This window comes from Elephantulus edwardii, unplaced genomic scaffold (assembly GCF_000299155.1).
Source record: "Elephantulus edwardii isolate Elephantulus edwardi_28Jun2011 unplaced genomic scaffold, EleEdw1.0 scaffold00130, whole genome shotgun sequence".
Taxonomy (NCBI): domain Eukaryota; kingdom Metazoa; phylum Chordata; class Mammalia; order Macroscelidea; family Macroscelididae; genus Elephantulus; species Elephantulus edwardii.
Window position 1 is genome coordinate 2,802,198 of NW_006399880.1, and position 27,684 is coordinate 2,829,881.

The window sequence follows — 27,684 nt, forward strand, 5'->3', positions numbered from 1 at the left end:
AGTGGAATTACTGGGTCAAATGGTATTTCTATTTGCAACTTTTTGAGGAAGAGCCATACTGCCTTCCATAATGCTTGCACCATTTTACACTCACACCAACAGTGAATAAGGATTCCTATTTCTCCACAACCTCACTAGCATTTGTTGTTTGCTGCTCTGTTAAATTTTGCTATTGTTACTGGGGTGAGATGATTATCTCATAGTTGCTGATTTGCATCTCTCTTAGAGCTAGGGTTTTGGTTTGGGTTTTTTTTTGTTGTTGTTGTTGTTTTTAGAGCTAGGGATTTTGACCATTTCTTCATGTGTTTGCCATCTGAATGTCTTCTTTGGTGAAGTGTCTGTTCATATCCTGTACCCATTTTGTGACTGGGTTGTTTATCTTGTTATGGTGCTTGAGTAATCTATAAATTCTAGATATAAGTCCCTTATCAGATATGTCATTATCAAATATTTTTCCCCCAGTCTGTGGCTTTCCGTTTTACCCCGTTAGGAAAGTTTTTTGATATGCACAGGGATTTGATTCTTAGAACATCCCAATCATCTATTTTATCCTCTTCTGGTTGAAGGTTTTTCAGGATATTTGGAAGCCTATTCATGTTGTGGATTAGGGCTTCTGGAGTTCATCCAGGCTTTTCTCTGATGAAGTTTATTGTCCTTGGCTTCAGTCCTAGATCCTTGATCCACTTTGCGTTGATTTTTGTGTGTGGTGTGAGGTGTAGGTCTATCTTGAGTTTTCAGCAGATAGTTTTCCAATTCTACCAACACCATTTGTTAAAAAGTCTGTGGTTCCCCATTTAACTGGTTTCATCTCCTTGCAAAAATCAGTTGACCATAGGTAAATGGGCTGATTTCTGGGTTGTCAATTCTATTCCATTGATTTACGTGTCTGTCACTGTACCAGTACCATGCTGTCCTGACCATCATGGTAGTGTAGTAGGATTTGAAATCAGGAAGTGAGATGCCTCCTACCTTGTTTCTCTTTTTAAGGAGTGTTTTGCTGCTTATTTGGGGTCTCTTTCCATTCCAAATGAAATTAGAAATTTTTTCCATCTTGTGGAAGAATGGAATTGGAATTGGGATTGCATTGAATGTACTGTAGTTTGCCTTTGGTAAAATAGTCATTTTCACAATATTGAGTCTTCCTATCCAAGAGCAAGGAATATTCTTCCCTTTCTCCAGGTCTCTTCTTGTTTCTTGTAGTAATGTTTTGTAATTTTCCTTGAATAGGTCTTTTCTGTTTCTAGTTGAATTTACTCCCAAGTATTTAATCTTCTGATTAGCTGTTGTGATGGGTATTGTTTTCCTTAGCTCCAATTCTGTATTCTCTTTGTCACTGTAGAGAAATCCAGTTGATGTTTGTATGTTGATCTTGTATTCTGCTACTTTGCTGAATTGGTCAACTATGTCCAGTTATTTTCTTGCCGAGTCTCTAGGGTTTTCTAAGTATACTATTTTATCATCTGCATATAACTTTACAATTTGGATACCTCTTATTTCCTACTCTCGTCTAATTTCTATCACTAAGATGTCCAATACAATATTGACTAGGAGAGGTGATAATGGGCATCCTTGCCTAGCTTCTGTTCTCAAAGGGAATGCCTTTAATCTCTCTCCATTGAGAGCAATGTTGGCTCTTGGGTTTGCATATATACTTTTTACTATGTTGAGGAAACCCCCCTCTATTTCTATTTTGTTCAGGAAAGGGTGCCAGATCTGCATCAATTGACAGGATCATGTGGTTCTTGTTCTTTGTTAATATGTGATGGATTACATTGTTTTTCTTCTGTTGAACTATCCCTACATACCTGTTATGAATCCCACTTAGTCAGGGTGAATTTTTTTTTCCTATGTATCTTTGGATTCAATTGGCCAGGATTTTATTCAGGATTTTTGCATCTATGTTCGTGAGATATATTGGCCTATAGTTTTCTATTTCAGTGGTGTCTTTACCTGACTTAGGTATCAAGGATATGTTTGCTTTATAGAATGAGTATGGGAGAATTTTATCTTTCTATTTTCTGGAATAATTTATGTAGAATTGGTGACAGTTTTAGAAGTTTTTTTATTACCTTTTCTTCTTTTGTATGGGTCTGTTCAGTTGTTCTATTTCAATTTGTGTCAGTTTAGGGAAGGTATTGAGTTTCTAAATATTTGTCAATGTCCTATAGGTTTTCATGTTTTAGTTTTTCATAATATTCCATTAACCTTTTTATTTGCTTCTGTTGTGACATTGTTTCATCTCTTATTCAGATTATGTATCTTTTCTGTCTTTTGTTGGTTCTGCTAGTGGTTTGTCAATTTTATTGACCTTTTGAAAGAGCAAACTCCTGGTTTTGTTGATGTTTTTCTTTCAAAACAGTGTCTCGGTTGTTACAAAATTCTAAAAACTTCTGATGGAGCCTGGCCCTTACATGACTCAAGGATCCTTTCTGTTAGGCTTGGAAGTGTGACCAGCCAGCCTCAGGTGGGTGGGATGAAGAGAACAGTGGCCTGCTGCCCCCCTCACTTTAGACTTGTGAGACCTATTTTGAATTCTGACTTAATGAATTTGTGTGGTTTCCAGTTACTTAACTGTAACTTATTATGGAAGCATAAAAACTAATGTACCCATTTTGGCCCCCCTGCCTCTAGAACTGCTCTTGTTCTAAACCTCAGGCACCAGCCCTGTTCCTGTCCCCTGGGCCTTCCCAGAAGACACTTCTTTCCTTCTGGAGCAGCCTCTCAAGATTGGATGACAGTGGTCAAACCTCTCCCAGAATCTTCTCCAAGACAACAGACAACAGTATTTATGATGAGACGTTCTGGTCTCCCTCACTGGCTTAGTCACTCTCTGGGGATGGGGTGTGTGTGTGTGCGCGCGCGTGCTAGTGCTTCTCCAGTGAAGTCCAGCCTCCAGCTCCCTGCTAGAGGAGGCAGCTGTTCTACGGAATGCAGCCTCCAGGTACATTCTTGCTCATGACCTGTCAAGTTTCCAGTTGGAAAACTGCAGAGATCTCTGCAGATGTAGCCCTTGGGACAACGGTGTGGTCACTTGGACACCTTCAGTCAAAGAGTGGGAACTTCCAGTCATGCCCTCAGCACATCCTCTCCCACCCCTTGGAGATACCTGCTTGCAATTCTGTAGATGTGGCTCACATCTAGTGGTTTAATTCAGTGGTTCTCCCATCTTTTTGTGCATGGTGTGTGGGGGGGAGTTGTTAAAATACACACTGCTTGCCCCACTCCCAAGAGTTCTGAGTAAACTGAGGAGGTTCCAGGAACAAGCAGTTGTAAACGCTCCCCAAGGGAATCTCACTACAGACAGCTGGCCAAGATCCCTGTATGGCCTCATCTCTTTCCTCCCTAGGAAACTTCAAGCCAGGCCCTCAGACTAAGACGAGAAAATAACTTGCTTCATAAAGGTTTTAGATCGTCGGACAGTGGATCTCACCCTCATCTAGGACCACAGGTTCACCAGCCTGCACAGGGTTCAGGGTTCCCCAGGTGGGATGCTCCAGCGTGCTGGAAGCTTATTAGAATGAATGCAGGTGCCTGGGTCCCATTTCTGACTCTCTACAAGTGAGAGCTGGTTTTTGCATTTTCAGCTAGTTTTTCAGACAAGGCCCTTGACTCCCTTTACAGTCCTGAGGATGTGGAAAACAGGATCAAGAGTAGGGGTGACTCGTCGTAGTTACAAAATCCATTAATGGCAGAACCTGGCTCTCCTGGTTCAGTGCGTCTCCATCTCCAGTATTCTGAACTATCTAGTTTCTGTCCCAGATGGGTATCTGGAAAGATATCCATTCACAAGCCAGTGGTGGATTTAACCAAGTCACTGTGGGTGGGGTGCATGTATGTCCCTCATGCATCTATGGGAAGACAGAGAGCAGACTTGCTGTGTATGCAAATGCACCCATCTCCACGCCACCCTTGTCCTTGCAAAAATGTCAGACAAACAGACCAATGTATACAAACAGAACCCCACTTTATTAGCAGTTAGTTCAAGATTGTACATTAATGGAGGAAGGTTCCCACTTTTAACACAACCCAAAACGGCTGGTTCGAGAGCCCTCATCAGATGAGCTGAGAAGTGCCTCCTCTCTACCCCTCCCCACCCCCCCAGCATGGGAAGGAAACCTCTGCCCGCATCCCTAAAGTGCCCCCCACCCTCTCCAGTCAGCCCTCTCCTCTCCCCAGGAAATGACATGAATTTCATGCAAAAATTACAAAAGGAGCCCTCTTGCTGATAATAAAAGCTACACAGTCATAGAAAACCCATCCTCATCCTCCCCCTCTTCCAGGACCAGAGAGGAAGAAGAGCAGGAAGGATGAACTTCTTAGGATAAACGCAGCCATGGTCTCCCCCATGCCCCGGGCATTGACTCCAAAACCCAGGGTCTTCACTGGAGAAGGTAAGCCACCTCTGGCCCCTGAGCTGGCAGGGCAAGCCCCAAGGATAACCACCTCAAAACTTGACAGGCCTGTCCCCAGGGCAATGTCCAGGGCCTCTGGGAGGTCTCTGGGTCCCTGACCTTCTTTAACCTAGAGAAGGTTTGCTTCTTTCTCCCCTACCAGTTGTTTCTGCTGAGAACCTTCTAGGTGGTTTACAAACCTCTGCTGTGGCCCCTCCACTCACTCAGAGGGGAACATGGAGACCCTGGGAGGACAGCAGGGAATGTCTGCAGCTGGATAAAAGCTCTCCTCCTCCCCACATGCCAGCTTGGGAGACAGTTTCTACCCGGGCCCTCCTGTGGTGCTTCCTATTCAAATGTACACGAGTCCACGTGGACCAAAGTCCTCCAAGGAGTAAAAACCCAAGGACCACAAGAAAGAGACAGACATGAGACAGAGCCACTCTTTGGTGCCCTGTGAGCCAGGGCTGAATAGCTCATTCCTAATGGGGCCCCAATGCCTTCTAATGCTCTCCTTCTAAAACATTTTCTTCCCGTTCTTTCAGATCCTGACCCACTGGGAACACATCTCGGGCAGGCATGAAGCCATCAAGTCAGTACAGAAGACAAAACGCCACACAGCCTAAATGACCCTTGATGAGACAGCGAAGCTGGCTACAGGACACCATCAGAGACAATCAGACAAGGTCAGGGGTTTGTACAGGCATGGGCTACCAGCCTCCCAAAGTCAATGATATTTTTTTTAAAAATCCAAGTATGTGCATGTGGGGTAGAGGGCACAAGACAAGATTAAAGAAACACTGTACAAAATGCGTGGTGTGTGTCTTGTCTGGACCCTGATTTGAAATGTAGCTACAAGTTCCTTGTAAAACAATAAGAAACCAACAGAAAAAAAACGAAATCCACTGCTGTGGAGTTGGTTTTGACTCCTATCGACCCTACAGGACAGAGCAGAATTGTCCCACAAGGTTCCCAAAGCTGTAAGTCTTCATGGGAGCAGATCGTCTCTTCTGTCTCCCAAGGAGCAGCTGGTGGATTCAGTTGGCAGAGCAATACTTAACCCAACCTGCCACCAGGAGTCCTTCGGGGGGGGGGAGGGGGCAGGTGGGAATACTTAAATATGGACCAGCCAGCAGCGCCTTAAGGCAAGACTGCTGTCTTGAGTGGGATATTCAGCCAATATAAAGGAAAGTATACTGATCCTTCAGAGACGCTGGCTAATGCCTCTAGGGAAGAAGGCTCCTGATGTTTATAACCTTAAAAATAGTTCAGAAGAACCCAAATAAAACATGGAAATATGCAAGAAAAATGTTAATCATCTTAAACCTAGGTGGCGGGGACATAGGTCTGCATGAGAAAACGATGGTAAGACAATCTTCCTTGTTCACGCTATCCCATGGGCTGGCACCACAGGGGACCCCCAGGCTATTCAGGGTCCTTCCAGCTGGCTGTCTTCTGGGGAGAACACACAGCTTCCCCCTCAAGAGGCCCCAGCGGCACAGATACCCACATGCTACTCTGCTGTCAGGTGCGATCAGCCAGTTCCGACCCTTGGAGATCCCTGTGACAGTGGGATTGTCCCCTGGGGATTTTCCCCAGGTGATATTCTTTATGGAATTGGACCACCACACCTCTCCCAAAGGAACCACTGGGTGCATTCACGCACTACCAATTCAGTTTGCAGCTGAGCACTTAACGGCTGCACCGCCAATCCAGGGACCCTCTACTCGTATTTAGGGACATCAGAAAGGCCTAAGGGTTCAACTGTAGACATGCCTTCCCAGTGGGAAGAAGCCCACACCTCAGAAGGCTCTGAGAACATATGCGGGCTGAGGGGAGCTGCCCCTCCTGGGGACAAGGCTGATGGAGGACACAGAAGGGGAAGGCACACTCACGAGCATTATTTACGCTGCTCCTGTCTCTTGCTGTGGTTGATCATTCACAGTGAGTTGGTTACATGCTGCACTGACTGCTCTCTGGTGTTCTCTTCTCTTAGGAGAATCTGTGTGCCCATTAGCGGAGGGCAACAGTGATCAGACAGACATAACAACGTGCAGCTCAGGCTCCCAGTCCCCTGAAAGGGCCTGGGCAAAATCCAGAAATCTTTTCCCACAGGTCTCTGCCAGCTCCTTCCTCAAGCCAGAAGCATAAAGAAGTGAACTGCTCGCCCCATGAGTGATGGCTCCATTCAGCGCTACTGGGCTTTCTGGGCTCCAGAGGACAGGAGCAGGCCTCCAGGTCCAGAGGGCAGACCACAGGAGCTGGACAGTGGAAGGTTCTCAACCCCTCAAAGACAGATGGGGAGTGAAGCACAGGGGTGCTGCCCCTCTTTGGCCATAAGACTCCACTGTACAGGCATGAGGATGTGATGATATCCCACTCTGACCTCAGAGGCCCAGCTCCTGCTCATCTGCTCCCACCCTGTCTTGACCCAAGATCTCCAGACCTAAAAGCCCCAGTGAAAAGCATGATGAGAACTCTCCTGAGGTGGGGGTACAGTGAACCCACACATAGCTAGTCCAGTTTTCTTCTCTATCCCAGCATAGAATGTGAGGAAGGTTATCAGTCTAGAACTCAGAGACCAGGCTCTGCAGGCAGGGGAAGGATGCTTCAAGAGGAGGAGACCGAGACAGGGAGACAGATGCTGATCCGGAACTGAGAGAGAGAGCTCCAAGGCACCCCGGCGGGGAAGGAGTGGTCTGTCCCCTTTTTCTGGATTGACCAAGGGTGTGACTGAGGGAGGGACAGGAACCTGGCACAAAGTAGGGTCCCACGGATGGGCTCAGAGGCAGTGTGGCACTGGAAGAAGAGCACTGGACTCAGGATGAAGAGCCTCGAGTTCAATTCTTGGCCTTGCCCTCAACCAGCTCCATGACACTGGCCAAGCAAGCCACCTCCCCATCTGGGTCTTTTCCACACCCATCAAATGCCCTTCCAGAGCCAAGATGCTAGAGTCATCTCAACAAAACAAGGCTCTCCACAAAGTACTTCCTGGGTGTTGATTCAAAGCTGAGTTGGCAGTTAAGAGGGGGCTGGGGAGAGGCACCCCAGCCTCAGTCACTTCACATTGTTTAAAAGAAAGGGGTATAGGAGCAGACCCCAACCACTAGAGAACAGCCCAGAGATCCCACTGTCTGCAGGGGGCCCAGACACAGCTATGTGGGTCCCACTGGACATCCCAGTTCTCAGGGAAGCTCCCAACCTAGCACCATGTGAAGGGGAAGGGGCAGGCCAACTTTTGGCCCCAGCTCACCTACCCAGTCCCAGATGTTGCCTTTGGCCAAAAATCTCCCAGTGTGACTGGGCTCATTCCATGAAGCCAGATTTCCTGGAGAGAGCTGTTCTTCCTACACATCTCAGCACCCATGTTCACCTGGGGTGCCCCCAGGACAGCTGGGCACTTGGAAGGTGGAACAGAAAGCAACCTCTTCAGGAACTCTTCCGTACTGCTTACTTGAGGTCCCAGATGCACGAAGGCAACCACTGTCTCCCAGCTCACTCTCTAGCACTGAGATAGGATACCCTTGGGAACTGGGGCTTGCCACCATTTTGTATGACTGAATTAAAAACAAACCTAACAAAAAAAATAGAATATATATATATATATATGTATATATATACATATTTTTTTAATATATATATATAACACAGTGCGACCCCAGCACCCAGGGTATAAACTCTGGCACCAAGAAAAAAAAAACCAACAAAATATTAAAATACTTTAGCTTCTTAGTATTCGAGAGGTTAAAAGGGGTCTCTGGGAACACCCAGCCACAGGAAGCGTGGGCAGAGCAGTGGATGGCAGTCTCAGCAGCTCTGCTCAGTGTCTGCCAGGTGCCGGGGCTGGGTGGGCACAGGGACAATGTATGTACATTGGAACGTGTATGCTGGCAGACTCCTGAACCACCTCAGTCTTTTACCACAGGAAACACCACACGTCATACCCCAGGGTGAAGACAGGGAGCAGGGTCGAGGCCTGGGTCTCCAGGTTCAAATGGCATGGCAGTTCCCCAGGTCCTGAAGGAGACCTTGAGGACTGAGTGGATACGATAGGAATCAGATTCTTTCCCTTCCCAAAAAAGGGAAGGTGAGAGATGAAGATATTAACTAGAATGTGTGTGTGGAGGTTGAGAGTTCTCTCGAGGTGGCCACACTCACATCCAACCTAATGAATGACCTGGCTGAATGACCTCTGGATGGCCTGGCTCAAAACAGTCAGGGAAATAGCCAGCCCCTCTCCCTGGTTTGGCAAAAGTCCCAGTGGGGCTCTTCTCCCTTATTGTTAGGAGGCCGGGGGGGAAATACGGCAGCTATTACTGAGAGGACACCCTACTGGGATGGGTGGAAGGATGAAGGAGAGGATATGGTTGGTAGAACACAGTGAGGGAAAGAAGAGAGCCTCATGGAATCCCTCCTATCAGAAGTGGCCTTCCACCAACAGGAAGTGGTCTTCCACAAACAGGAAGTTGCCTTTCCTCCAATAGAAAGTGGTCTCTCCATGGAGAGGCTGTGAACGGAATTGACCTCTGGTGGTCAGCGAGGTCTTACAGGCCACAGTCCCAGCAATGAGTGCTCTGAGGCCCTTGTGGACCTGCCTGGGTTCTTCTCCTGGCCTGTCTGGGCCACGGCAGAGTATTGCTCCTAAGTGCTTGGCCGGCCCAGGCCCAGCTCCCCACCTTGCAGGTCAGTCTGGCTCAGCACGCGGCAGGATGTCCCTGCCATCACAAATGTTCAGTCTGGCTGTGGTGGCCGTGGCTACCTCGTGTTCTGAAGGTCCTCCCGCAGCCAGGTGGGCAGTGTCTGGCCCATCTTGTATAGCAGCTTGGAAAGCTCGACGTTGTGGTCTCGGTAATAATCCTTCAGGAAGGCTCGGGACTGTAACAGAAAAGAAAGCTCAGATCTTGGGCATGAGATAACTCGAGTGAACCCCTTTCTAAAACCACTGCCATTCTGTTGGATTCATCCCATACATCTAGTATTTATTCTTCTAAATGGTAGCCACCAACAGAGAAATTCTATACAGTAGAAGCACCAAAATCTAGCCCAAAATGTCAAAATTCTTGTGATAAGGAGAAAAGACAAAGAATTAACCACAAGGCAAGGCCAATGACAAAATGGAAACATAACTTGATTAGACTATGACTTTTCCCTCTATGCTTTAGCACACGCTGTTCTCTCTAACCTTCCATTCCATAGGTCCAAATTTGAGCTCATCCTTCTAGGTTCAATTCCAGAAGCCATGACTCCCCATCCTCCTGTGACAGGCCTTCCATACACCTCTCAGTGTCAAGTGACTCCTCCAGGATCTGAACTCCCACCACGCTGTGGCTACCTCACTTAGTGCACTCCATACCTTCTGCCTTGTATTCCTTTCGGGGTGTGTCACCTCCCTCCTAAACAAGGGGTCCTTGAAGACGGTGACTGTGTGTGGCTCATCCTCAACGTCCCACAGCACTCAGCCCTCAGTAGCAGGTAATAAACTACAGTCCAACTCTTTCCCAGCCCATATTTCTTCCTCTTGAGAAATTAAGAAATGTGAGGGCCATTAACATCCTGGGTACAGGGTGCCCCAAACCTACTACTATCAAAGCTATCTCAACTCAGTAACCCAGAAGGACAGAGCAGAACTGCCTCACAGGTTTTCTAGAGCTATAAATTTTTAAAGAAACAGGCTGCCAAATTTTTCTCCTTTGGAGTGGCTGATAGGTTTGAACCAAAGACCTTTCCATTAGTATCACAGTGCTTAACTAGTTTACCACCAGGACTTCCAGGCATAGGGGAAGTGGAAGAAAAGGCTCTCTGCTACTCAACAGGAAAGCTACTTGAGGCAAAGGGTCCATCACTTACATCCAAGTCCATCTCTGGGTATTTCCGGCCCTTGCTTTTGCCCAAACACTTGGTTTTTCCTCCTTCAAGCAGTTGGCACCAAAATCCTTTCTTTGGATCAAACCTGTGGAGGTGGAAAGAGTCTATGTATTAGGACCTGCCTGAACCCTTCCTTTTCAACTTTAGACAATGTTCACAGACCCTAGAAATAGCAAAGCCTTGGAAAGAGAGAAGTAGACTCCCCGATACCACACCCATGAATGTGCACACATACACACCTGCAGACGCACGTACACACACTTCTGGACTCTACTGACAGTGGGGGCTGATACTTGTTCCTTGGCCTTAGTTCTGTCCTTGGGCTACAATAAACACACTTGACTAAAGTCCTGAGTTCCTTCGCCAATCTCTAAAAAACATCACTTTCCCATCCTTCATTATTCTCTTTGTAACACTCTCTAAGTCAGTGGTGAGCAATACTTTTCTTACCCAAGAACTCAACAGGGGGAGACATTTTACTGTAGTTTCTTTTGGTTCTTATTCAATTATCTCTTTTTCAGGAGGTACAATCTTTGCAGCTGCTTTTAAGTATGCTCATAACTGATGAGTTTCATCTGATGGGATAAATTTCAGCAATGACAGACAAACATGTCTTCAGTAAGCAGAGACATTTGGGCAGATGAGATCTGAAGCTGCCATGGGGAGAGGAGGCAAACTGGCCTGAATCCAGCACTAGCTCCAGAATGATTAGGAGACTGCTGATGAGGAAGACAGCAGGGAAAAAGCATTCGCCTGAGGCAGGTAGAGGCACTAAGGATCTGAGGTGGCTTACAGTGTGGACAAAGTTACAGGTGCTGGTAAGAGTACAACTACAGTTTACTGCACACTCAGTACAGGGCAGCCACTGAGCTAAGAGCGCCCCATGCAACCCTTCATTCAGTTCTCACAGCGACCCTTATCCTCAATTTAGACATAAGGAAACTGAGGCTAGAAGAAGTTAGATAGCGAGAAGGGAACATCTTTGCAAATGCAGCCAGAGAGAGTGATTCCACTCCCTCATCTCCTCCTCATCACTCCTGAAGCCCTCATCTGTTGAGTCCCTCAGCTGCCTCTGCTGAACTCCACCCTGCAGCACAGGAGGACAGTCACTCACCTCGGGGAGCGCATTCTCAGGGCACAGGCACTGAGTTCTGACTAAGTTGGGATTACTATCCATTAACGATAAATAATATTTTTCTTCTCCCTTTTCTGAAATTATATTTTAAAACCATAATCAAATAATAAGAGATCTTTGTGGAGCTGGGACTGTTCACTACTAGTCTAACTTACATAGATTAGACTGAAGGAAACATCTCAGGAGTAAGCTGACCTAAGTAAAAGACATCATCACCTCCCCTTCTCTTGAGTGTATGTCTTTATTAATATGGTTCAAGATCAAGTAAACTTTTCTGTTTACCTGCCATAAGAAAAATGCTGCATACCCTCATACTTGCTGACTGTAATGAACGTGTTTCTCTCCCATAATTACTCACAATATTGGCTTTTTGGCCAAGGTGCCTTACAAGGCAAGACAATACTCACGCCAAAGTTTTGTGGTAGTCAATGGTGTTGGCCACCCCAAGGAACTTCTGCACTGTATCCATCACTTTGGCAGGTTCTGTTCGCAGTAGTTTGCCATCCAGTACCAGAATCTGGAAAGTTGGAAATGGATACTATTGATACTCCTCATATTCCTCTTTTGGCCTCTTTCTAAGCTCCCAGTCTCCACATCATGCCTCTGCCTCAAGCCCCAAGGTTTCCCCACCAGCCCTCTGTGATCTTGCCCCTTTCCACCAGGCTCTACACTCCCAGATCCAGCTGTGCACCTCAGAAATTTCTGGGTTACCATTTGTAAAGCTGTGATGGACAAGAGCTCGATGAATTCTCACATGTCAACCTTCGAATAAATTCAACTAAACCTGAAGATCCAACAATCAAATTCACAAATGGCAGCATTTTGGGGTGTGTGACTGAGGAAAGTGAGGCCTGATTAAGCTGAGCCCAAGGTGACACACGTGAGGCAACAATGCATTGGAGCCACTCACCCACTAGTCTCAGACATCAGAGCCTACTCTCTCAGCCATCACAGCCCACTCTCAGCTGCTGTTTCATTTTGCCTAAAGGACAGATTTTTCTTCCTTACCCTCAACTTGTAACAACATGAGATGCCACAATGTTCCCAAGAACGCAGAGAGAGGGCTGAGGGATTTTAATTTTCTAACTTCGGTCAAGTTTCAACTCTGGAAGTGATGGGATATTTGGAGGCTCCCAATTAAACACGGCAAACCTGTACTATGGCTACTTTCCCAGGGGCAGGGCAGCAGCAGGTAAGCACCTGGTTGGCATGGAAGGCGCTGAGCCAGCGCTCGATATGGGTGGCGTACCAGCCAGGGACCAGGCAGCGGTTCTGGAGGGCACGCAACTTTGCGGATGCTTCAGACCCCGCTGTGATCACCTCGTGGAAAGTGTACTTCAGGGCCACTGGGTCATCGTGGGCTCGCTGGTGCTGTGGAGAGTAAGTGACAGGGTCAGCGTGCTGGGTGAAGGGCACCAAGGAAGTAGCCTTCTTGGGTCAGCAGCTAGGAGGTGACAAAGAGGTGTCAGCGTCTGAGTCCTGGCACTGTTTCTCACTGCTGCTTCACCTCAGGGAAGCCACACAAGACAGAATGGGAGCTGGGGCTTCTAAATACCCTCTTCTGTAATTTCTGCCTTATCAACAAACCACTTGTATGTGCCATGATCAACGCAAGTGTGGCGCGTCATGAGTGCGCTGTTTAAAATGACTTTCCTAGCCATCAGCTTTGACTGTCACCATACAACTGGATGGGACTTTGTAATACGGTGAGTATAAACTAATCATTATGGGACTGGTCAGTTTTTCACACCCCATCCTCAAGTTTAAATTAGCAACAAAAGTAAGTATCTCACTACTAGCATGGATGAGGAAGCGGAGAGCACAGCACATGTGGACCCTCCGGTGGGTTTTCAGAGGCAGGTGAAAGCACAGGAGGACACAGCCCATCTTTCTCCCATGAACAGCTGGTGGATTCAAACCATATTCCTCTGGGTCTCCTCTCACACAGAGTGAGAAAGCTAATGGAGGGCCGTCATGAGTCACAATCGACCTGATGGCAACGGATCTGGTTTTTTTATTTTAGAGTTTGACGTGGATTTCTGCCTGTCTCCTCCCCGCATAAGAGCTCCATGAAGCTAGGTTCTCAATTCTTCATCATCACAGTCCAGGTACCGAGCTCGGAGCTGGCACACAGTCGATACTTAGTAAATACTGGCTGGCTGAATGAGTAACTGAGTTGCAGAAAGTTTCCCAACCGCTGCCCAGAGACTCCACCTCAGCCCAGACTCACCTGATACCAGGAATAGGCCCGGTCTGCTGGGTTGATGAGGATGGTTAGGACCTTGGCTTTGGGCAAAAGGGCAGCTGCCCGGCGGGGCGCCACTTCTGAATCAAAGTAGTTGGCGCTTTTCTCAAAGTAGAAGTCGGAGGTGGTGTTGGAAGGGATAGGGAAGAACTCCATGTACCTGTGGGCAGCCCAGGGAGGAGGTTCACAAGCAAGACTCGTGAGGATGGGCCTGAGGAAATGACTGAAGGGCAACATTTCCTCACAAAATAAGTGGGAAGTATCAATATCATTCATATAAAAGAATTCTAGTCCAGATTCTTCAAGAACAATACCCTTTTCTGAATTCATTTCTTTCCAGGGAAGACCTTGAGGTTAGGAGATTTTAGGCTTTATGGGCATGCTGTGGGTCTCAAAGCACAGGACCCCTGTGGTTAGAATTGTGTCAATCAATCCTGGGACCCCACCACCCTATCCAGCTTGGCCCAATGTTCCCACCATTACCCTGGCAGGGCCTTAACTTCTCTGGCTCTGAGGGTGAGCTGGGACTCAGAGCAGCTCCCACTCTGACCTGAGGGAGAGTAAGCAGGGACAAGCTGCTTTCCTCTGCCTCCAGAGGGCAGGGCTCCCCTCTGATTAGGCACCTCATGCTGGGTGTCAGTGTGGACCAGGAGACCAAGGGAGGGATGGGATCTTCTTGAACCACCCAGTACTCTCTCCCTGGCCGAATACAGATAGGTCTGATGGTTTTCCATACCAATAGCCCTCATCCCACCCAAGATGACCATCCACATCCATCCCTTGGGACTACTGCTGAGTTGAGGATTCCCTAGAAACGAAATAAACACTCCAGACCCTCCAAGGGATATTTCTGCAGGAAAGATGAAGGACATAACGTCAGATGCTTATAAGCAAAGACCAACCCTGGGTTGGTTATGGTTTCTACACTCCACCTTAGACCCACTTACAAAATCAAGATCTGAGGAAAAAGATGAGAAACTTTTAAAATATTCTTTATAGAACAGCATTTGTATGTCATTAGAATCCCTCGTTCATTAGGTTTAGAAAACACCTAAATTAAGAAATTTCTGAACTAGACACTCCCTCCACCCCAAATTTGTATCAGTTGGCTGCAAAATCTGACATCTGGGTAAATTTTCAAGCATCTTGCTGTTTGCTAGTGGGGTGCTTTCCTGGCCTTGCTGACTGTGGTACAAGGACTATGCTAAATACATGGTACGGAGCTTTAACGGTCTTGTCCACAGGGACTGGTGCTGCTAACTTAAAGGAGGGGCCTCTATGGCAGTTCGAAACCACCAGCAGCTCCTCGGGAAGAAAGTTGGTCCATCTCCTGTTTACAGGCAGAAAACCCAACAAACAGAGGGTCAGGTATGACTCAGGTCCAACTCAATGGCAATGGGTGTGAGTCTAAACTACACAATGTCACAACAAACTACCTTTCTATGGTTCAAAAAATTATGACTTCCAATAACCTATCTGGACACAGTGGACTTTACAGATATGTTAGGGAGAAACACAGATGAAGATTAAAATAAGATACAGACACCAGAAAAACAGTCAAGCAAACAAAGTATGTATGAATGGTGGTATGCAAAACCAGTTTGCTTTGTAAATTTCCAAATGACAATCTGAGAAAGGAAGACAATAAGAAATACTTACACAAAAATCAAATAAGTCTTTCCACCAAGCTAATCCACTGACATAAAAAGGGTAATAGCAAAGTAAAAAAAAAAAAAGGCATATATACAAGAAGACCCCAACCGGAAAATCAAAGAGAAAAGTCATTCCCAATCCGGTCCTCTCCTTTCTAAGGTAAGCTCTGTGGATGGGGTCTGGTGGGAAGCTGCTACCTCCCCAGCTATTGCCCTAGAAGCTAGGTGGGTGTATCTCAAGGCTTCCTGCCCCAACCTAGCCTAACATGGTGAGAAGGGACAGCTCGTACTCATGACATTTACTAGACTGCAGCCTTTGCTCTGTCCCTAGCTCTCAGATAAATAAATCCCTTTCTTTCTGTGGAACTCAGGATGTTCCTTTGCCAGAAAAGGAGAGGCTGTACTTTGACTTCCAGCAGACTCTGACACCATGCTATACTGCGAAAGAGCAAAGGGCTTCCTCATCAAGTGTCCTGTCTGTGACAAGCTCCAGCGTCACGACCCAAGAGTCACTATACTTTGACCCTGTTTACAGAACTTCAGCTGTGTGTGAACAAGGGACAGCTGCTTCCTGCTGGGGTCACTGGAGACCTCCTCTGAGGCAGGTCCACTTACCAGTCTATGCCTTTGTGATAGTTGTGACCATTAAAAAACTGTATCTCTTCAAAGGTTTCGGAGCTGGGATAGTTGCTGCTCAGGTCCGGGTGCATGCCCAGAAACAGGTAGAGGGCTGTGGTGCCTGTGGGAAGGAAACGCAGCTAAGATCCAGGGCCCAGTGTCCAAGAAGAGGGGAGAGCGGGTCACACACAGAACAGGGAGCCTCAAGCCCTGGGTTCTAGTCCTTGCTCTGTGTTACCTCCTAGAAGGGACCAGGAAAGCAGTTTCCTCTCTGGGCTTTAGAGTCTCCTCATCTCTAAAGAAATTCAAAATGGCAGATATATGGCACCTCAACTCCTGTACTCTCTGTGGACACCACTAACCCATCATCGCACTTTTCATGACTAAACGTGGCCTTGGCCTCAGGAACCTCCGTGCTGTGCTCCACAGCCACATCCATTTGATTACTGTCTCCACACGACCCCAGAACTAGATGGTTTCTACTGGTCCCTTGCAGCCACTACTCTCTCTGGCATTTAAGAGAAGACCAGAGAAAGAAGAGCTCCACGTCCTCCAGCTCTGTTAACATTAAATTACTGAAGAGCCAAGAAATGTTGCTCAGATGTCTCCTCCCCTGGGTGTCCTACCCTCGCTCAATACTCTCTCCTCCATCACAGTCCTAGAGCTCATTTATTCTCTGTGATGAGTGTTGTTATGTACCGTCAAGTTGCCTGCAGCTCATGGCAACCTATGTACAACAGCAACAAACCCTGCTCTATCCTGTGCCAATCTTATTGTCTCCAACATACCTACCGCGATTACCCCCGTCACTGAATCAATCCATCTCATCAAGAGTCTTCCTCTCCTGCACTGTCCCTTCACCCTCCCAAGCATGATGTCCCTCTCCAAGGACTGGTACCTCCTTGCAATATGTATAGTATGTCATATAGAGCTTCACAATCCTTGTCTCCAAGGAGCAGCCTGGTTTCACCCTCTCCAGGATGAATCTATTTGTTCTCTTAACAGTCCGAAATCTGTGATATGTGCGTCTATGGTTTATTTGTCATATAAACCATGTACCTGAGAGATCTAAAGAGGTTGTAGGGTTTTGAGATTAACAGTTATAAGTTTAGGGTCACAGATACAAATATTCAAGGCCTGAAGCTGCCATTCCCTAACTATTGTGTCTGAGGAAGCACTACACTGCTCCATGACTTGAGTTCCTTGTCTGTACAACAACATTGCACATTCCTGCCTTTCAGGGCTGTGTGCATGGCAAATACTTAGCAAGCATGTCAATATTCTACCTCCCGCACTAATGACAGACATGACTGATCACAGTCCTCTTGGCACTAAACTAGTTTTGTCTGAAACTGCTCAAACTTGCAGAGCAACCAAATCTGGGCTTTTCTGCCTACACTCAGAGATGTCCAGGAGGACAGCAAACAGTTTTGCTCAGGACAGGCAGGCTGTGAATTTTGCGCTGACCCCATCCAGGATCTAGACTCTTCTCACCTACATTTTGTTAGATGCCGTCCAGTCAACTATGACTAACAGCAAGCCTATGAGAAATCAGAAAGCTGGACAATGATCAAAGGAGAATTGATGCCCCTGAGCTGTGGTGCTGGAGAAGAGTTCTGAATATATACCATGGACTGCTAGGAGAACAAATAGGTTTTTCCTGGAGATGGTTAAAACAGGCTGTTCCTTGGAGGTAAGGATTCTGAAGCCTTGTCTGACATACTTTGGACATGTTGCAAGGAGGGACCAAGTCCTTGGAAAAGGACACCATGTTTGGGAGGGTGGAGGGACAGCGCAAGAGAGGAAGACCCTCTATGAGGTGGACTGATTAGTGACTGGGGTAATGGGGGTAGGTGTGTTGGAGACAGTAAGATTGGCTGAGGATCGAGTAGGGCTTAGGGCTGTTGTACATAGGGTCGCCATGAACCACAGGAGACTTTACAGCACATAACAACGACAACATTAGGAATGTATCAGAATCTGACCTTAGCTTATGCCACTCATAATCCGTGCCATGCTAAGCCCACTGTTATAGTCACTGTGTCAGTCCATGTCACTGAGGGTTGTACACACCTTTGCTGATCTCCCTAATAAGCAATTCATGGCTTATCCCAACTTTACTCCTATTCATGAGAAAGAGGGAACATAATAGTGAGGGATGAGGAGAACAGGTCAAGATAGGACCCAAAATTCTGTGGCTGAGACAGCAGAAGTCGGGGAGGCTGGGTCAAGAGGAGAAAGACCTGCCTGTTTTCTGGGGGCCGATGATGAGGAGCTTTGGGAAGCGGTCACATGTCTTCTCCTTGGACCAGATGTCTTTGTGGCGCTTGTCCTCGCAGGGGTCCTAGAGCAATAGTTGAAGAACATGAGAGGAGGCCAACACCCAATGAATGGATTCCACTGCACACGGGTATATGGTTCTTAAAATGCCCCCTCAATGCTGTAATAGCTATTTATGTCCTTGCCAGATCCCTCACCTTAGGACACTGAACTCCTTGCATGTAGGAACTAATTCTGGTTCATCTCATGCCCTCACAGGCCCCACTCCGATGCTTTTCTACTTCTCCAACGGAAGCCAGACTGCCCTGCCTTCACATCCTTCCCCCTACCTGCCAGAGCGGGTCCTTCTCCTCTGAGAAGATCTGGAAGTACTTCTGAGCCAGCTGCACAGGGGGCAGTGTCTGCAGCCGGAGGTTGGTCCAGGAGTGCAGGAAGCGCACCAGGTGCTTGAAGGTGTACAGGCCCAGGCGGTCATTCCCATAGTTGGACAGGTGCGTCATGAAGATACTGATCTGTTGCAGAGGAAGGGGTGAGAAGGGGGGGTGAGCAGTCAGGACTCAGGGTCACCCCTGCCCATACGACTGGCTCTTCCAGCCCGGCCTCAGCTTGCAGGGCCACCTGACAGCCAGTCTGAGATACTCCATGTCTATCCCAAACTATGTGACTCCAGGCTAGACACAACCAGGTGAGAATCCACCAAATCTCACAACCCAGAAATAAAAAGCTGCTTAAATGTAGGAATTATGTGTGTTTTGAGTTTTCTTTCTTTCTTTTTGGAGGGCAGAAAACAGAGAAGATAAGCTTTATCACATAAAGCGGAGTACTTACTATCATTCAAGCATGAATGTTTATTTCTATTTTACAGATATTTACAGGAAGCTCAGGTGAATAGTTAATATATGTGAATGCTTATGAGCAAATAATGGAAAATATGGTCAAAAATGTTAATGCTATTATTCTAAAATGAAAGATTAGGAAAGAAAAGATGCCTCAGCGGCAGCTGCTCAACACAAAATAGATAGAACCTCCCTCCCACACCAGTGTCTCTGCTCTGCGTATGGGAAGGCAGTCCAGCCCCTCCTTCTCACCCAGCCATGGGCTACGGGGCACTCACGGGATTGAGAAGCACAGTCAGGAAGAGTTCGCCCCCATTGATGATCTTGTCCAGTTCACTAGAGCCACCAGGGTACTCGCTGTAGAAGATGGTGTGAGTGAAGAGGCCACAGGTCTGCCTTGGGAGGACCTGGGAATGGGGTGGGGGAGAGGACCAGATTGGGTGAGAGGACCCTCAAGGGCAAGACCAAACTGTCTCTTCAGAAAGCCAGCCTCCCTTGTGACCTCAGAGAGCCAAGGATCCAGCCTGTTCTAATCTCACCTCCTCTCACAAGCCATACACATGGGGGACCTCTCCCCTTAAGACCTTTTGAAGCCTGGAACTTCCTTTCAGGCCCTTGCCATTTTGCACACTTCACTGTTATCCTATGCACAAGATAAACAGATCCAAGAGCAGCAGAGGAATGAAAGTAAGAATGTTCCTAGAATGCAGATCATGCCCACCGAGGATCTGCCACCCTCTCTCCATCACAATCTGCCACTTTGCTGGTGCCACTAAACTTCTCCTGGTAACATTCTTCATCATGTGCTAGCTTATCTGCTTCTTCTCCTTCTCCCATCACAAAACTGTGGGCTACGAGATGGCAGCAAACTCTGCCTTGCTTATAGGTGGGGCTAGTAACAGAAGTTCATGGTCAATCAGTGAATGAATAAATGAAAAAAGGAACAAAACCCCCAGCACTTCCACAGCTGGCCCATCTAGGCCGATGACAACATCCTTCTGGCCGTTCAGACCAAACCTTTACATCATCCTTGACTCCGCCCCTTCTTGCACACTCCACACCCAACTGGTCAGCAGAGTCAACTGGTTCTACCTTCAGAGTAAGTCCAAAATCTAATCTCATCTTAACATCGCATCCTAAGAAGCCATTTCTCCTCTGGATGACTGCAGCACCCTCCTAACAGTCTCTCTGCATGCACTTTTGCCTCTTACGGCCTCTGCTCTAAAGAGGAGACAGGATGCTGGAGATCCACTTAAAAGAAGTCACGTCAGAATACTGCTCCACTTAAAACTTTTCCATTTCTGACTGAAAACTGAAGTCCATCCAATCCATCACGCCTCTGACCTCCTCTCTTACTATAATCTCCCTCTAGCCACACTCAGCTCCTACATGGTGCTCAAAAGGCACCCAGTACAGCCTTGCCCTCTATGCCTTCAACATTCTCCCCTCCAAACAGCTTGGCAAACTTCCTCAGAGGCTTTCCCTAACTATTTAAATAGTTTCCTCTCTTTCACCAGCACTCCCCACCTCATCTACCTGCTTGACTTTTCACAAGACCACTTATCATCTCCATTCTATAGTCCACACTTTCATGAGCACATTGTCTCCTGCCCTGGAATGTTTACAAGCACTTTTTCTGTTTAAGTCATGTCTGTGTCCCCAAAGCTGAGAGCAGAGACCGACACATAAAAGTTCAAGAAAAAAAATACTGAAAACATTATCAGTGAATTACACTGAGCACTGTCCCAAGCCCTCCAACCAGAGCCACCTGAGCTAGCTTTAAAGAACATTAATGGCCCAATTCCTATGTGTGTCCACACAGGCCAGAACGGGCGGGCCCGTGTCTCCCGGCCTGCAGCTGTCAGGGCCCACTCACCATGATGCCATTGTGGATGAAGCCTCGGCGATAGCGGGCTGGCTTCAGGTGGGGGTACTCCTCCGTGCTGGTCACGCGAATGCTCCATACCTGCTTCCAGGCCTCATAGAGTTGCACATGCACAGGATACACACCTGAGTGGTGGGGTGCCACGGCATAACTCATGTCTGTGGGGATGCCATGCTCCTGCGGGGAGGGGTGTGCAGGGAAGGATAAGAATGGTTCTCCTTCCCTTCTGGGCCTTAGTTCCCCTCTGGAGAATGGGAGAAAGAAACCAGGGGCTGGAACACCAGAGCCACTGATCCCTTGGGGAAGAGACGTGCCCAAGTCCAGAGTGATAAGCAGAGCAGGTATAAAACTCTGGGCTCCAGACTTGGTCCAACAGCTCACATCCTCCCGCAGCACAGAGGACTCAAGCATCCAGTAGGGAGGGACAAAATGGGGCTCTTTCTGTCTTTTCCTAGCTCCAGTCATCTGGGGGATCCAGGATGAGTTTGGGATCCAACCTCATTCCCTTCTTACTGAGCTCCTCTTTCCGCTTCAAGGAGCAGCCAACGCTGGCCTAAGGGTAAGAACTTGGGCTCAGAAAACAGCCAGAAGTAGGTTTAAGTCTCATCTGGGCTTCCTCTTATCGGATATGACCCTCCCTGGCCTAGGTTTCTTGTTGATACCTGCCCTTTGGGGTCTCTGCAAGCCTTCAATGAGACATGTTTACAAAGGTTGCTTGTCCTAGCCTTGGCATAGAGGTGTTAACAAAAAGCTGTCAGGTCCACTGTGAAGGGAGCCAGAAGCCAGCAGTTTACAGCCCAGGCTGGCCCCTAAGCCTCCCAGCTCTGGCCTACAGGGAATCTTACTCACGACAGCGAACTTCTTGTTCAAGGCCATCTGTTCGGCCAGCACGGATTGGTTGTGGAAAAGATGGGGCTGCATGTGGCTCCACATGTGAGGAAACCACCAGAACTCCTTCACGTACGACAGCAGCAGGTCGTCCCCCGCGTCCTCGGCATCAGTACCTGCAGCCCAGCACAGGCAGCTCAGCTAGGCACCCAGCCCTGAGGCCCGTTACCTGAAACTAGCCAGTATGGGAGCAGAAGCCCCGGTCCAGAGCCCGATTCCATTCCAGAGTGTTCCCTGACCAAGTCCTTTCCTTTTCTGGACCCCGGGTCCCATCTATGCAACATAAGGTTTGGAGTCAATAATCTCAAGGATTTCTTCTTCCACTAACACGCCTGCTCCTAACATCTTCCTATTTTTCCATTACATCATTTATCATTTACTTCCTGATGTTTGAAGCTCTTTATAGATCATAGGATGTCCAATCCTAATTGTTAGCTAATAGGCTTTTCCCCCAGGTTCAAGAGAGGGTATCTTTACTGTGCTGTGAGTAAAAGGCAGCTAGGGGGATGGTAACTGAAGACCACTCAGGGAGTGTTCCCTCTTCCCAGTCCCTGAGGGGCATCATGTGAGGAAACTGGGAGAGTCTAGAAGTAAAAGGAAAGCACAAACCCACAGCCTCCACTCTTACAACCTCAAAATAGAGTCAGTCACTGTGGGTGGGCACAATTAGAGAGCATTTTCACTCCCTTTACTATGTATTTTTACTCTGTTCTTAAAATGAAAGCACTTTTTATAAGCAAAATAGACTAAAAATAATTGTAAAAGATAGTGGGTACAGAAGAGGAAAAGACATCCCAACCAGGACTGCACAACCAGGAAGGCCCAGGGAGGGAAGTGGGAACCCATTGTTGTCTTTCTGTTGAAATGGCCTCTGCCTGGGGCTATGACTGTTTTTGTGACTGTTGGCTCTAGAGATGCCAGGAGTCAAAAGCTGCCCCTAATGTAGTTCTTTACATTTTAAATTCCTGCTGCCCCTCATGGCACAGTGCTCTGAAGGTCTGGATTTCAACAAGCCCTGGAAGTTGCTAGCAGCAGCAGGTGGAAGCTGCCAGGCCCACTTACCTGTGTGGAAGAATTTCCCTGAGTAGCCCAGGTTGAAAGTGAAGTTTGGGATGTGTGTGCGTAGTTCATTCTGCGTGTCAAACAGGGCCTGTAGGAATAGAGGGGAGAAAATGGTGAAGGGGAAGCCAGGAGGTCCCACTGAGGGCCTGGGAAGGGGCCTGCTGCTGTAGGGTTGGCACATCATATACAGGACCCCATATAAAGAAAAATGTGGTACTCTTGGTGGTGCCGCTGTTTAAAGCACTGAGTTGCTAACAAAAGGTCAGTAGTTCAAACTCACCAGTCACTCCAAAGGAGAACGATACGACCTCTGTGTACATAAAAATTCACAGCCTTGGAGACCCTATGGGCAGATCTATTCTGCCCCTAAAAATCACTAAGTGGGAATCAAGCTGATGACTGCAGGTTTTGCTTCATTTTCCTGGTTTATTAAATAGGCATTCAGAATTTCAAGATGGCCACAGCAGAGCTTGTATGAGTCATTTCTGAATGCAGGCCTGTGTCAAACACATGAAGACAGCCCTGAGCTGCTACCTCTATGAGATTTCTGACAAAAACGACCTAAATCTAGTCAATCTCTGCTGTGTGTCCCTGAGAAACTGCCACTACTTCTCTAGGCCTCAGTCTCTCCTACTATGTAATGGGCATACAATCTCCTTCATGGGGCTCTAGGGCTGCAAGGAAAACTGTCTGACATATGAAATAAGAAAAAATGGTGTCCCTTTGCCATATCTGGGGTCACTGCTGCTGTGTGTTTCTGTGTGCTCCTCTGTTTATTACAGAGGACTACTCTTCCTTGCAAGAGTAATGTTCAAGGGCCCTGACTTTTCCCAAGACACCCTGGGTAACCAGTCATGCAAGGTTCTAGTGCGTGGCACACCCAGTGCTTTGCAAGTCAATGAAGGAATACTGATGCTCTGAAGACAGACACTCAGTTACAGTCTGGATTTAGGATTGAAAAAAAAATACTTTCTCCTAAATGACTCACTGTCATGGCTGTTAAATAACCTGCAACAAGCTAATTTCAAAAAGGCTTTGGAAGCTAAAAGCCCTGGTGCTCCAAGCACCATAGGCTTCCTACTGAGGCTGTGAACTTGCTTCCTGGCAGATGAGTATGTTTCAGCTGTGTGGCCTCAGGCATGTTATCTCACCTTGCAGAGCCTCAGTGGTACTAGTCCCCATTTCCAGGGCTGTGCAAATCACTGAGGTGAGCAGAGAGGAGCTGAGCACAGAGCCTGGCAATCCCCGAATCCTGAAGGGGCAGCCACTATTGGCATTTCTTAAATTGTGCTGTACATACAGAGCTTCGGAGGTGTGTCCACAGTGTGCTATTCTACTAAAGAAATCATGCTGTACAGCCCCTCCTGTACAAGCTAATGAGGACATTCATGTTTCTAAAAGAAAGGCTCAGTTGTAGCTCGTGTTTGGGATTAAAGGGAAAGAGCTCTGCCCTTTCTGACTCACTAGGATGTTGAAGGCAAATGAGACCAGGGATGGCAGAGCCAAGGGATTTCTGCATTGCTCTCAGCACAGAAAAGGGGTGCCTCTATTAGTATTCACCTACAGAAATGGCTCCAGACTGCAGTTCTTCCTTTCAACATGAAAAGGAAAAGTGAGTAAGTAAGAAGGGCAACCCCAGGCCTCCTCATGGAGAGACCCTGAACAGTCATCTAACCAAGACTCATCCCTTGTCTGCAGGTTGAGGACTTGTTTGTGTGTCTCACAGGAGAGAGCAAGGCTGAACCACCTGAAGAAAGTGCTAAGAAGAAAACAGCAATCCCCTCAATACAGACGGTGGCACTGAATGGAGTCTTGAGCTGGAAGGCTAAATCAGAATCATCTTTAACCTTTTGTAGGAGGGCGGGCCCTTTCTCCACCCCCATCTCACAAATGAGGGGCCATTTCTTAAAGTGCACCCACCACAAGGGGAAACACCACACCGATTAAAGGTGGTTGGATAAGGTGGAGAGCCAGGAGGGCTCTGAGCCTGGCTCCACAGCAGGCCCCCTTCTTCACTCTCCACTCCAGCAGTCCAGGCACCTTTGGGAAGCCCTCAGTCTCCAGGAAATAGCCAAAGTACCTCCCATCTACCTCCTCTTGTCACTTGCCAGCCGAGGCTCTGAGATGTGAAGGTTTAGGGAATGAACAACAGGTGCTGACTCCTAACGCAGCACCTGACCCAACACCACTGCTCTGGTTTTCCTCAGGAGTATGAGCAAGAGAAGAGTGTTCTCCAAGTCCCACAGGATTCTCTCAACCAAGGAAGGGCTCGGCCACAGCCCTACCGTTGAATGAGATGATTCCAAGTGGACCTGGGACACAAACAATCTGAATTACTCATTGTTTTCATAAGGGTCTTTTTTCTGTGCTGCTACTAACATTAAAAAGACATCTTGGTTTATGGTAATATGTTTCTAACACTCACTAATCTCACGTAAAAGAGGCCAGGCAGTCAGCAAGCAGCAGTATCTCTCTGGAATTTAATCCTGTTTTGTTTCCACTGGATTTATTGTTATGGTTGTCTTCTATTTATGGCAACTGATAATGACTTTCCACTTATGCCAGTGATATGCTTTTTTCTGCAAATAATTTTAAGTAAAATAAGAGAGTTGATTCAGTGACTGGGATAATTGGGATGGGAGTGTCAGAGACAGTGCGATTGGCAAAGGACAGAGCGGAGTTTAGGGCTGTTGTACATAGGGTCGCTATGAGTCGCATGCGACTCGACGGCACATAACAACAACAACAACAACAACAAGAGAGTTGACTAAAATAAAGTTTTAAGGACTGCTTAGTGATCTTAATTCTCCATTTTCTTTTATGAGTAATGGTTCACATGCATGCAAATCATTGTGGTTTGCAAAGTATTTTACATACAGTTTAGTTTGGTTAATGCTTTTTGAACTAAAAAACATATACAAGTGCACTCTCTACACTCTCTACACGTCAAGTTGGTCCCGGACTCGTGGTGACCTCACTTACAATGAGATCAGAACACTGTGGTCCACAGGGCTTTGACGGACTGGTTTCCAGAAACTGACAGCCAAGCCTTTCTTCCTGGCCTGTTCTACTTTATCAACTACTGAAACTTCTTCAGAATGATAGCAACTCAAGCCCTCCAGGAGCCTGACAAGTAGTGGCCATGACTGAGGTATACTGCCTGGGAATCAAACTGGGATCTCTTACATGGAAGGTGAGAAACCTCCCGCTGAATTATCACTGCCTTCATTCATATACACTTCGTCAGAAATATGCCTGATATATGCGTAAACCTTGAATTCTTGTTTTGAGAGATCTGTTAAAGATATTTGTAAAAATTCTGGCACTGACCTATTTTGAGAGTTAAAAACATGTTTTGGTGACTAGGTCTCTTTCTCTACGCTCAGATACAAAAATCTCTCTACACTCAATACTTCAATGTAATTTTAAATGGCACTTCCTCCTAACAAACAGAGAGTTTTAAAAACATGACTAGTCTGGGAGTGGAGGTAATTAGGTAATTGATAGCACAGGTAAGAGGCAGCAGGGCTAAAGTCACAAAGGGATGTCACACCTGGGACATCCTTACCCATGTGGCATCATGACCATACCTTCACATCCTCCACCTTCATGCGAGTGCCCTCCTTTCCCACAAAGATGTCATCAATGTCCACCAGGATGTAGCGGTCCAGCGGCAGTGACAGGCGCTTGCCCGTGAGGAAGGCCACAGCATCAACAAAGACCAGCTTGTGCAGCCAGAAGTTGAGGTTGTTGCCAAACAGCACACGCTGGATGCCGTCATGGAGGCCCAGGTCCTGGACCACGGTGGCATGCAGCGCAGCATGCAAGCCAGCGTCCGCACCCAGGTGTGGGATGGACTCAGACGAGCGCGTCTTGGCCAGCAGCACTGGCTCGTAGGTGGAGTGGTTTGATTGGAACACTGTCCAGTCCTCGCCAGGCAGCACACCCTTCTCTACCTCGCTCGGCCGTGTCACATAAAGCAGCGGGGACTTGGGGTTGATGCTGCAGTCCTTCAGGCCCAGGTTCGAGTGTAGGAACAGTGGGAAGCCTTTGAGCTGTGCACTCAGCAGGCTGTTCTCATTGGCCTGCAGCAGGGTGGGAAAGAAAGGCATAGGACTGTCAGATCTAGGGCCCCAGGGGATCAACACAATTCAGATGTGGTAATATCAACAATATTCACTAACATTTCTGGAGAGGTCATCCTGCTCCTGGCTGGAGCTAATCTGCCACATAAACCCAGCTCTACCCTCTTATAATACACTAATGAGTAGCATAAACTCATCTAAAAAGTTAGGCATCTAGTTCCATGAACTTTGCATACAGAAAATGCTGTTAATCCTCACAATGCTCCCATGATTAGATTACTGCTACTCTCATTTTATAGATATGGAAACGGAAGCACAGACTCCATAACTTGTTCAAGACTGCGGGGTGAAAAATTAGCAGTTCTGAGCATGAACCATGCCGTCAGACTGCCTGCCCTGGGCAAGTTATGTAACCTTCCTGTGCCTCATTTTCCTCTGCTGTAAAATACAGTCAAGGAAAGTAAAAGACTCTCTGTGTAGGGGTGTGTGGGGGTGTGTGTGTGTGTGTTTGGGGGTTGGGAAGCGCATCATAGCACTGAGGCTGGCAAAGTACTAGGACAGGACCTGCAGCATTATCATTCACTCATTCGGTCCTCATACCAGCCCTGGGAGGCACGCTCCTGGGTACAACACTTCACAGATGAGGGATGTGACCCTAAGCAGACCAGTGGATGCCAGGTGGTCTGGCCCTAGAAACCCCTGCACCTGACCACTAGAGCTCCACTGTCCGAGGCATCCAAAC

At 47.4% G+C, this 27,684-nt stretch overlaps 1 protein-coding gene across 2 annotated transcripts in view; it reads right to left on the minus strand.

Annotated features, from left to right (window-relative positions):
- Positions 1–8,876: 8,876 nt before the first annotated feature.
- Positions 8,877–27,684, minus strand: part of NDST1 (N-deacetylase/N-sulfotransferase (heparan glucosaminyl) 1) — a 39,348-nt gene continuing 20,540 nt past the window's right edge. The window contains exons 3-15 of one of the 2 annotated variants that reach the window (XM_006893690.1): positions 26,448–26,942; positions 22,858–22,945; positions 21,757–21,911; positions 20,899–21,084; positions 19,301–19,429; positions 18,516–18,698; positions 18,154–18,250; positions 15,904–16,027; positions 13,622–13,796; positions 12,592–12,762; positions 11,799–11,908; positions 10,239–10,341; positions 8,877–9,266 (exon numbers count right to left, since the gene is read on the minus strand). In XM_006893690.1, the coding sequence (XP_006893752.1) occupies positions 9,147–9,266; positions 10,239–10,341; positions 11,799–11,908; positions 12,592–12,762; positions 13,622–13,796; positions 15,904–16,027; positions 18,154–18,250; positions 18,516–18,698; positions 19,301–19,429; positions 20,899–21,084; positions 21,757–21,911; positions 22,858–22,945; positions 26,448–26,942 (2,136 nt within the window). In that variant the 3' untranslated portion in view covers positions 8,877–9,146. The remainder of the gene's footprint in view (positions 9,267–10,238; positions 10,342–11,798; positions 11,909–12,591; positions 12,763–13,621; positions 13,797–15,903; positions 16,028–18,153; positions 18,251–18,515; positions 18,699–19,300; positions 19,430–20,898; positions 21,085–21,756; positions 21,912–22,857; positions 22,946–26,447; positions 26,943–27,684) is intronic. The other variant, XM_006893691.1, reaches the window with a different exon arrangement.